Genomic DNA, 10,879 nt, shown 5'->3' with positions numbered 1-10,879 from the left:
GTTTCAAATATTTAATTCAAATATTATAAATGCACGCGATAAAATTGAAACCGAATTTTTTTTTAATAATGAGTCCTTTATTTGTATAATCAAAAAATCCATACTACATGTATAAAAATGAAATTTACAACAAAAATATTTCACATTTATCCTTTTATTATTATATGTTAATATGTAACAACAACGATTACTTAACTGTTTGGCGGCTGTCGTGCTTGCTAGTACTGTGACTTTTGTTGACTGCGCGGCGCTATACTACAAATTGTTAGTGTTCGTTTCTGTACGTGACCGTTTCGAGACGAGCGCTAGTTTATCCTTTGTCTACAGGCTTTTCCGTAGTCGATCACAACGTCTATTTGTGAACGCACAAGATCACTTTACGGAAACAAAGTTCTTATTTGACAACTTGCAACCCACAACCTTTATATACTTCTGGTTGATAGACGTTTACCCTCATGTCTTAACTTTGTGACTTTTGGTCTGTCCCGTATCTAATCACTTCCCTCTGCACTTGCCGTGCTAATCACTCTTCAATGTCGCCTTGTTCCTCTAATCCAATTTTTTTGTTACTTACCAAAGTAAGTTACTACAAGTATTAAACTGACAAGCTTTCCAGGAAATGATTTTTCTTTTAGAGATGCAGGCTGAAACCCATGCTGCACTGGTACTATTATTTTACGCTTTTACTGTTTGTGATCCTGCAATTAACTTTGTTTTATCGAAGGCTTGGGATGTGTTCGCGCCTCAGCACACTGATTATGTTAAAGTGATATCATGTGACCCGTCGTAATATCCAACCTTCGAGGAAAGCCTCGTCGTACTGTCGTAGTTTCCTCCCTTAATGTCTGGCAGTTCCCTTAGAATTTGAGAGGTTTCATTAGAAAAGTCAATTGTTCAGAAGAGGCCTGAATTGGTTTCAGTGTTGTCCAGTTTTCGCCTGGCTGCTCACCAAATTTGAATGTGTTTCAAATTTTCTCTGTTGATTGTTATAAGTGCATTATCTTTAATTTAATTCATTAGAACACATTCTATCATAAATCATTATAGACTATTCGAATGGTGCAACGTTGTTTTGAATGAATTTCTGTTATAAGTTTTTGAAATCCCAAAAGTCAGCTGAAAGGACGAAAAGATCAAATTTAAACGTTCCTTAACATTTATTTTATTCAGTATCTATTTTACTCAGTAAATGAATTTTTTCCAACACATTCATCGGGTTTCAAATAACAGTTGCACTATTGCTTTAATAATAATACTCCTGCAGCACAGCAATGAGCAGATTTGGTGGTAGAAGTGGTGGTAGAAGTGGAGGAGGTAGGAGTGGAGGAAGATCCGGTGGAGGCGGTGGTGGTGGACGCTTTGGTGGAGGCGGCGGTGGTTATGGAGGCGGCGGTGGTGGCCGTTATGGTGGTGGTGGTGACTTTGGAGGGGGCAAGTCAAAGACTAACATTCCTAATGATCTAAAGGCTATAGATTGGCTCAATTACAACCTGATTCCTTTCCAGAAGAACTTCTACAACGAGCACCCCGCTGTTTCCAGCAGATCTCCTGCAGAAATAGAAAATTACAGACGACAAAATCAGATCACAGTCCCACCCAAGTGCATCAATCCCATTATTAATTTCAGTGAAGCTGGCTTCAACCAAGCTATAATGAGTCTTATTAACAAGCTAGGATTTAAAGCCCCAACCCCGATCCAGGGCCAGGGATGGCCCATCGCTCTCTCTGGTCAAGATTTGATCGGTATTGCCAGAACAGGATCTGGGAAAACGTTAGCCTTCGCTCTACCAGCTATAATTCACATAGCCGCACAACCTGCGCTCAATCCAGGTGAAGGACCAATAGCTCTGGTGCTGTGTCCCACCAGAGAGTTAGCACAGCAAGTGATGGCAGTTTGTGAAGAGTTCGGTAACTTAGCTAATCTTAAAACTGCCTGCTTGTACGGTGGAGCCCCAAAATCCCAACAAATCAGAGACCTGCAGTCAGGAGCTGATCTTGTTGTGGCTACTCCCGGCCGACTCATAGACCTGCTAAACATGGGCAAGACAAACCTTCAGAGATGTACCTACCTGGTGATGGACGAGGCAGATAGAATGTTGGACATGGGCTTCGAGCCTCAGATCAGAACCATCTTGTCTCAAGTCAGACCTGACAGACAGACTCTATTGTGGAGTGCTACATGGCCTAAAGACGTACAGATTCTCGCTAGAGACTTCCAGACTAACCCTTCCCAGGTTTGTTGAATACATCACTTGGAAACTACTGTTTTAACTGAATTATCTTACCAATCTCTATCTTGAATTGTATTCTTCATTCCCAACCGTATCATGAATGCATTACGATTTTTTGTAGTTCTCTTTTTGTAGTTGTAGCTTCATTGTTTGTAAATGATACTACTCAAAATGATCACCTCAAACCTCCGCAGATTTACATTGGATCCCAGAAGTTATCAGCAAACCGAAACATCCTCCAAATAGTCGACGTTCTTCAAGATTGGGAGAAATTCGACCGATTGTATCAGCTCTTAAACGAGATTCACTCCCAAACAGATAACAAAACTCTCATTTTCACCGGAACTAAAAAGATGGCTAACGAAATCTCAGGGACCCTGCGAAGACAAGGGTGGTCTGCTGGAGCTATCCATGGTGATAAGAAGCAGGAGGAGAGAGAGTGGGTACTTGGACGTAAGTTTAAGAAACGGCTCTTCTGAGCACTTCACGATATATTCGGATGTGTATCCTAAGTCCTGAAAAGAACTCTAGTGCCTACGCCTTTGAGGCAGAACATTCAGTGTGACTAAATTCAAGTACGTATCCCATGATTTAACGTTTGCGTATCAGAAATTTTGACGTAAGTGCATTTTTCTAATTTTCCGAATTATTTCAGAGTTCCGTGACAGTCGTATGAACATATTAATAGCAACTGATGTTGCTGCTCGAGGATTAGGTGAGTTAATCAATAATTCTCAACTATGTTACAACTTTCTCATTGTGTGAGCCCATTATTGGCCTATTATTAGGTCTGTAATGTGTAGGCAGCTCAGGTGATGATTTGGACGGACACATCTCACATCTGATAGGATTTGTGTAACTCAACGTCACATGCTCGAGTGTGTACCAAGAAATCCAAAAATTAGGCAGTCATAGTTACTGGTGACACCCAAGTTCAAATACGGGTATAACACTTTGCGATAGCTTCAAATTATAGCCGTACAGTGTACACCTGCACCCAAAGCTACTAGATTGAGCAATCGCTGCAGGTCTAATTTTCTAGGATTTGTCAAGATAACTGTTTTGTGATCTGACTCTTCGCAAAATAAACGTCCCCTGACTATACGTTTACTTTTATCATTTTTAACAGAATTTCGTTCTATAACACTATAACTTGAACCATTAGATATATCTGCCAAAGTTTGTGCGTCAGTCTTAATGACTCTCATGACAAACGCCAGGTCCTATGTCTTGAAAATTCAGCTGAAGCTTGGGATGAATTAAAGATTATTTTAAAATTATGCTGTATCGAGTATCTAAACTTTACCTATTGAATCGTTTTAAAGATTTCGCTATACGCTTTTATGATTCGCATGATATTTATTTGTTGAATATTGTTGTTAAAGATTTTTGACTAGCGCATACATTTCAGGAGTGGAGGCACTGTGATCTATACAACCAATGTGGAATCTTTGGAATGCTTCAGGATGAAATTCCTGAACTCTCCAAGGTTCTAGACAGTTCAAGGTAAAATGGAAACCCCTCCCAATTGAGACCAAACAACTTCAATTTTGCTAATTTATGTGTACGTGGTGCACGTAGTAAGATAAGACCTCAATACGGATTCTTATTCTGACCGGTCAAACCGGTTATTCCATATTTGGAAAATTGTGTGTACCGTGTGCACTCAGGCTTAGAATTTTTAGGCAATCGGCTCCATAATCGATAAACGTTAAAATGGTCTCAATGTCGAGTAGGTCAAGTTCGCTACACAACCAGACCAAATCTTACGCCCTCCTCGAAATGGGGAGTTATGAGCGGACAATGTGTAGTGAACTTCGTTTCCATTTCATTTATATCTGTCTGTGGGTCCATGCCTCCTTCCCAATATGAAGTGTTTTGAAATATTTTATGTTGAGACATTCCCCCTCTGGATTGCAGTAATGGAATTGGGCTAATTGAAGATTGTCTGGGAGACAATGGTTTCTATGAGGGGAAATGTCCTGCGGAATTTGTTGCATTTGCTTTGGACAATAAGTTCATATCATTGCGTTAATGTCATGCATTAGATATATTGAGAATATTAACGAATCTAAATGGACGAACCAGAATTGTAACTTCCGGAACGCGTACTCTCGCCGTGACAGTTACGTCAACGGCCGTCAATGTGGGACATTTTTGCGATATCTCCTGCGCGACTAGCAGTAAACCATGACTTTTGTTGTGGAGAACACAACGTTTTGAGCATTTCAAAGCCGCGCGCACAATATTTCGAATCTTTAATATGATTCGATCCTTAAAAGTGGAAATTCGAGGAGGGCGTAAAGGAAATGAAACTTGTTGTAGGAGGTTGCTAGGGAGCTCTCACACACTGCGTCAGTCCTTTAGGGAGGTTTTAAATTTTAGTTACGTCATGGAGGGCCACATTTGACCCTCGTGAAACCTCCCGAACTCACCTTTCAGACATTCTTACTGAACTAGGCCCGAGGGTAAACTAAGATCAACTGACTAGAGGCTGCGAAATATGGCCTGCCAGAGTTTAGAGTTCCCATAACAGTTGCCAACTGAAAATATAGAAAGCTAAGGCATCTAATCTGAAAACTATCTAGTATCTAGGCCAGATCTGGTTTGGTCTCTAAAATAGAGTATGCAACTGTTGTATTGTCGATTCGTCGTTTAATATTCGTAATTAAATGTCCAATGTGTGTGGCAGATATACAATATACATATTACATATTGTATAGTGTATACCATCCCATCGTTTTAAATCTACTGTGCAACAAAAAAACGGGGAAATACCATGATACCTTAGTATGTAGTTAAGTTTTCTAAATCGACCCTCGATTGCAAACGATCCAGTTTTTCCCCTGCTCATTAAAGCAGATGTTTCACGATATACAGGGTTGCCCAGAAGTAGCTACCCACACGCAACCCTTAAACAACTCACGTAATTCGTATCAGAATTGCTTACCAATTTCAGAGAATAGCTATATGATCATGAGTTAAACTTAGATTTCCTGAAAATTTCGTAAAATTTCATCGATTACAGAGGTTGTGGCATGCCACTCCTTCTTTTTCTCTATTGTCACCATAAAGTGAGAACGTTTTGAGTTAGGGACTTCAAAATTTCCAGACACATTTGGTTTAATAATTAAAGTGTTTTCTCAAAATTTCAAGTTGGTTGTTTACAACTAAGCCGAGTAATGATCATTTTAAGATCTGGCGGATACATGATCCCGGCACTTAATATGTGATTTCTTCACTCAATCAATGGCCTGATTGGTTGGAACCTGTTTATAGGACAGCAACCGAAGCGCTATAACGTAAATTTCTTTGATTTTAAGGAAAGTCACAATCAGTATTCACTTAAAGTGATCATATCGTCATCCCCCAACATGCTCGGTACTGCCTAATGAGGATCATTGTTGCCCACTATAGCGGAGGGCCAAAGTGCAAAGAAACTGCTGCTGTCACTCACACGCGTCATCTGCAGCAGTTTCTTTGCACTTTGACCCTCCTGTGGCTAGTGAATAGCTCCCGATGATATCACTGATTGGATGACGAAATCACTGATTAAGTGCCGAGATCACGTATCAGTAAGATCTTAAAAGGGTAAACAACCAACTTGAAATTTTAGGAAAGCACTTCAATTATCAAACCAAATGTGTCTGGAAATTTTGGAGTTCCTAACTCAAAACGTCCTCACTTTATGGTGGCAATAGAGAAAAATAGGGAGTGGCGTGCTACACCCTCTGTAATCGATGAAATTTTCAGGAAATCTAAGTTTGACCCATATCTCTGAAATTTTTAAGCAATTCTGATACGAATTACGTGAGTTATTAGAGGGTTGAATTGCGTGGGTAGTTACTTCTGGGCACCCTGTAGTTATGACTGATTTTCGATGTGCGTGCGATAAAACTGAATTTGCAATTTCATGCACTTTGTTCGGTCTTATTTAGATATTTTGGGCGGATATCTTACATTTCTATGTTGAGGCTCTTACATCACTATTTCTATGGTTATTAAGGCCGCCAGAGTGTCACAGGAATAGTGATGTAAGACTGGTGTTTTAAGTCAAAATTTGATTAAATCCAACTGCACCGGCTGTTAACACGGTGTCAACTGCATTTATCACAAACTTGAGGGCGTAAACTTGACGTCAATGAGACCGACATTGGACCATTGTAAGATTTTGGGGGGATACTTTATAGAATATGTTACGTCTGCGACTAGTAATCAAAATCAGTTATGATAAGTCATCCAGGTAGTTATTTAATTAATAAGGTTGACAGTGAAAGATAAGATATGGATGTGTATTTTCGACTTGACAAAATAAGTTAAAGAAGAAACGTCACTTTATACAGTTATTTCAAACAATTAGCAAATGACAAAACTTTGTCTACCTTTGCTGATGTCCTGTGTCGAAAATCTGATATAAACTATCGAGTATATAGATGCTATGAATATATATTCAAATATTATATTCAACTCAGATATTACGGACGTAAGGTACGTGATCAACTACGACTTCCCTCAAAGTTGCGAGGATTATGTCCACAGAGTAGGCCGAACCGCCAGAGGTGACGACGTCGGTACTAGCTACACATTCATGACTAACAAAGATGGTAAGATGGTGAAGAGCCTGATAGAAATCTTAGAAGAGTCCGGTCAGAAGGTCCCTGAGGATCTGCGGACACTGGCCCAAACAAGTGGCAGATTCGGCGGTCGTGGCGGTGAGTCGCCCATTGATCTAAATTCTAAAATCTTCATTAATAGTTCACAAATCTGTGAATCGCTGATATGTGTTAAAAAATATCCTGTTCCATGATTCATATTATTGGACTTTGAATACCCGCTTTCAACAGAAAAGAGGAAGTTTGGCGGCGGAGGTGGAGATAGATTTGCCAAAAGAGGAAGAGGCTTTGGAAGTTCAGCCAGAGGTGGCTCCAGTGGTAAGTCTTGACCAATGGATTTCGTTCATATTATTGATAAGGCACACTACCTACGATCAATTATTGTGATTTGTATAATGTATACGTTTTCAATTTTGGAAAGAAATTTGCTTTTATCTCTATTTATATTATTATAATAATGCTTGCTTTGTTCTATAAAGTAAGTCCGCTACCAGAGTCAATCCCTTTAAACTTTTTCTGTTCAAGGTGGACGTGGTGGTTATGGTGGCAGCAGCGGTGGCGGCGCCAGGACCGGCGGAAGTTACGGTGGCTCTCGTGGTGGATATGGCGGCGGTGGCGGCTACTAAACTTTCATCATCTCCACTGAATTGTGAACTGACCATCGGATAGTACTACCACCTGACACTGTTGGAATTGAGTAAACAGCTTTTTAATTGTTTTATTTGTTTATCTTTTCTCATTTCGGAGACTGCCGTTAAATCTGTTCATCATTTGCTGTTTATTGTGGTGATGCTCATGCTGTGCTCAACTCTGTGCATTTAACTTTAAACCAGCGATTAACAGCGTATCAGATAAAAGCAGAAAGATGGATATTAACTCCCTGTATAATATTATTCTGAATTGAATTGTCTATTTTGTTACTTGTTCGACAAAATTATGTATTGGTTAAAAGTGAATCGTTTTCATTGTACAATTAAAGACTTAAATATTATGCAGTTGATGCTGGGAAAATAGGTACTTTTCTGCTGAGTGAGGTCCACATAAACAGACACGATAATTGCTGTTTTTGATGTCGACCCAATTGAAATAATGATTAAATTTGTTCATTTATTAAGCCTGGAATCTGCCATTTTACACAACTATGACCCGCAGGAAAAGCGCTTGCAGTTGCAGCTCGAATTGATCATTAAATAAATCTTGCCTGGGGACCCCATCATTTTTAGGCTATAGTCATTTAAACAGATAGTAGATGCGGCGGAATGTGGACAGTGTGAACATTCCCAAGATGTGGCGATTAGATTTGGACCGTTCTATGGATATGCTTATACGTTTTTGTTTTCTGAGTAAGCTGTGAGGTTGTGAAAGTAATATAAGCAATACCAATGTATTTATACGTTGATTTCGAATAAAACCTATTACATAGCATAGAAATCATAATATAATTATGAAGATTTGAAGAATAAATTTGTGCACCTTAACTTTGAGTACTTACTATAACCAAAATATAATTAGATCGAACGCAGAAATTAGATCGAACGCAGGAATTAGATCAAACTCCGGCGCGAGATAAACATATAAATACATTGAAAGCCGCGCCGGCGTTCGATCTAATTTCTGCGTTCGATCTAATTACATTTTGGTTACAGTTACTATTAGTATTAAAATCGAAATCAGCATTTACAAATGTATACATAACTGTCAAAATCCAATCGCACCCAACACTAATTCGTTAGATCGGCGAAATGCACCACTGGGCCAAGTCCAAAGTCGAGCTGCGAAGAATTGACATCGTCAATTAATGTTAAGATTGATTGACGATGTCAATCCATCGAGATCGTTGCTCTGCACTCTGCGAAGCAGAGCAACGATGCAAGAATGCTAGTCTGCGCGGCGCGTCGAAGCGGCGAAGTCCTCCAAATGTTAAAATTACTCTAACTAGAGCCCTCTCGCTTAATTGCAGTGACGCGTCACATATATACAGTATAGTAGTACGTTCACTTAACCATGTGCTTTCGCGCCACTTCGGGCGCGCTTGTTTCACAAGTCAAGAAAAGTTTTACCGCCGTGAGGCGGGCGCGCGCTACTGCAAGCGCAAAGGCTCTGGATAGAGCAAGTAGTACGTATAGTAGTACCGATGACCAAATACGCAAAAACTTTGACATACGTTGCATGATGCCACTTTTCGCGCGCGAAGCGTGCGCCGCCGAAGGACGGCATTCATCTTGACGGAAGTAGCGCGCGCCGCTTTCTCCTCTGTTCTCGAAATGAATTAGCCCGAGGCAAGTGCTACATGCTACGAAATAGTGCGCCGGGCTAGTTTGTTAGTATTAGGGGCCATTTACTTAGGACGTTCGCCAAAATCGCGAATTTGCAGTCCACCCCTTATATTAACGGGTTATACTCGTAAAATATCTGTTCCATATATTCAATATTGGACCAACTCGGCGCGCGTCCTGGTAGGTTGTAAACCTACAGTCCACCCCCTCCCCCTGTCCGGGTGTGTCCGAATTTTCAAAACCACCCCGCTCCCCTGCACGTCCGAATATTTCCAGCTACTACAATGTACAAATAAAACCAACTCAAATCACAAATTCATTAAGTGATTAGTGTTAAAGAATTAAAATTAATGGGACTTTTTCGTAAATTCTGCCAAAAGTTGCAGACGTCCGGATTTTTAGAAACCACCTTCCTTCCCCTGTCCAGATTTGTCCGAAATTCCAAAATCCCCCTCACTATTTGCTGGACGTTCAAAGTAGATGGCCCCTTAACAATGGACAACATGCATAAGGACTGCAATTTCTTCGCCACGCGCACGTTTTCAGTTTTGCGCGCGAAAATTGAATCAAGGATGGAAATCGAGCGCCATAGGAAATATTATTCGTTATCATGCAGTATGGTGCAATTACATGCTATGCAATACAAAGATTTTTCAATAATCAATAATGCATCTCAAAAAAAGAAATTCACAGAAAATGAACAATTTACGTTTGTGATGAAGAAATAAATGGTAGATTATGAGATCGGATTCTAAGGATCGTCTGCCTGCCTAGGTCGATCCAGATGAAATCTGTAACAAGTTTCGTGACAGCGCTTCTCTCCATTTATCTCTATCACTCATGAGCCAACTTAACTTATCAGGATCCAATCCAGTATCTTCTTGTAGGACGTCCTGAAAGGTCTTATGTGGTCGTCCTCTATACCGATGGCCATAGTATAGGAGGGTTGCCAGAAAAGGAGTTGCCAGAAAAGGAGTTGCTGAGCAGGTTGGTCTTGTAGACGGTACGGTGTTCAACAACATGCTTGCTACTGGTAGAGCCCCAGAGGAGCTCTTAGTCACCGCCATCCTCCCTATACCTAAAGGTAATAAAAGGTTCTGCCCTGAGAACAGTAGAGGCATCTCCATCCTGCCTGTTGCCACGAAGATCTACAACAGGCTACTTCTCAACCGCATCAGGAGCCACATAGAACCACGTCTACGAGATACAACCAAAATGGTTTTCAGCCTGGAAGGATCGTCTAATTGATATCAATTTGTTTGAGAGTTACACAGATTTCTTCTAAGGCGTTTAGAATTTGAAATCTTAACTTAGCTATTCCATAAAGTTTGCCAACAACTCTCCTGATCACTGAGTCGTTTTAAGATGGTATATTAAAAAAAAAGAAAAAAGGGGGGACCCCCAACCCATATTATGTAGCTGAGACACCTCACAGCAATTAGACCAAAGTAGAAAGGCAAAAAAGGCATGGACCGCCCCTATAAACAATGTCTCCTTCAACCTGATACCCAAGGAGAAGAGCTACGAGGGATAGATGATATCTATTGGCGTATTGCTCAGGATTTACGATTGTGCTCTGCCAATTGCATCACTTGATTTAATTTATTGTATACACTCCTTTTATGACATTTTATGCCAAAAAGACCAAAGTGGCTCTTTCTTGTGAAAGGTGTATCAACTACCTGCCAAAGCGGTAGGTTGGGAGTCCCCCCTAGGATCATTTCGTCCGTAAAATCTTACACAATATAAACATGTATAT

At 40.3% G+C, this 10,879-nt stretch overlaps 2 protein-coding genes across 3 annotated transcripts in view; both read left to right on the top strand.

Moving 5' to 3' along the window:
* LOC134825090 (uncharacterized) overlaps positions 1 to 7,795 on the top strand; it is a 55,658-nt gene extending 47,863 nt beyond the window's left edge. For both annotated transcript variants that reach the window (XM_063837230.1, XM_063837236.1), the window contains exons 2-7: positions 1,265 to 2,234; positions 2,426 to 2,684; positions 2,887 to 2,946; positions 6,704 to 6,943; positions 7,076 to 7,162; positions 7,370 to 7,795. In XM_063837230.1, coding sequence (XP_063693300.1) covers positions 1,272 to 2,234; positions 2,426 to 2,684; positions 2,887 to 2,946; positions 6,704 to 6,943; positions 7,076 to 7,162; positions 7,370 to 7,470 — 1,710 coding nt within the window. In that variant the 5' untranslated portion in view covers positions 1,265 to 1,271 and the 3' untranslated portion in view covers positions 7,471 to 7,795. The remainder of the gene's footprint in view (positions 1 to 1,264; positions 2,235 to 2,425; positions 2,685 to 2,886; positions 2,947 to 6,703; positions 6,944 to 7,075; positions 7,163 to 7,369) is intronic.
* Positions 1 to 10,879, top strand: part of LOC134825041 (uncharacterized) — an 852,482-nt gene that overhangs the window by 404,004 nt on the left and 437,599 nt on the right. The window lies entirely within an intron of this gene.

The sequence above is a fragment of the Bolinopsis microptera genome, chromosome 1 (genome assembly GCF_026151205.1).
Source record: "Bolinopsis microptera isolate Bmic1 chromosome 1, MBARI_Bmic_1.0, whole genome shotgun sequence".
NCBI lineage: Eukaryota > Metazoa > Ctenophora > Tentaculata > Lobata > Bolinopsidae > Bolinopsis > Bolinopsis microptera.
Note: the sequence above shows the minus strand (reverse complement) of the source record. Positions and strands in the feature narration are given on the sequence as shown.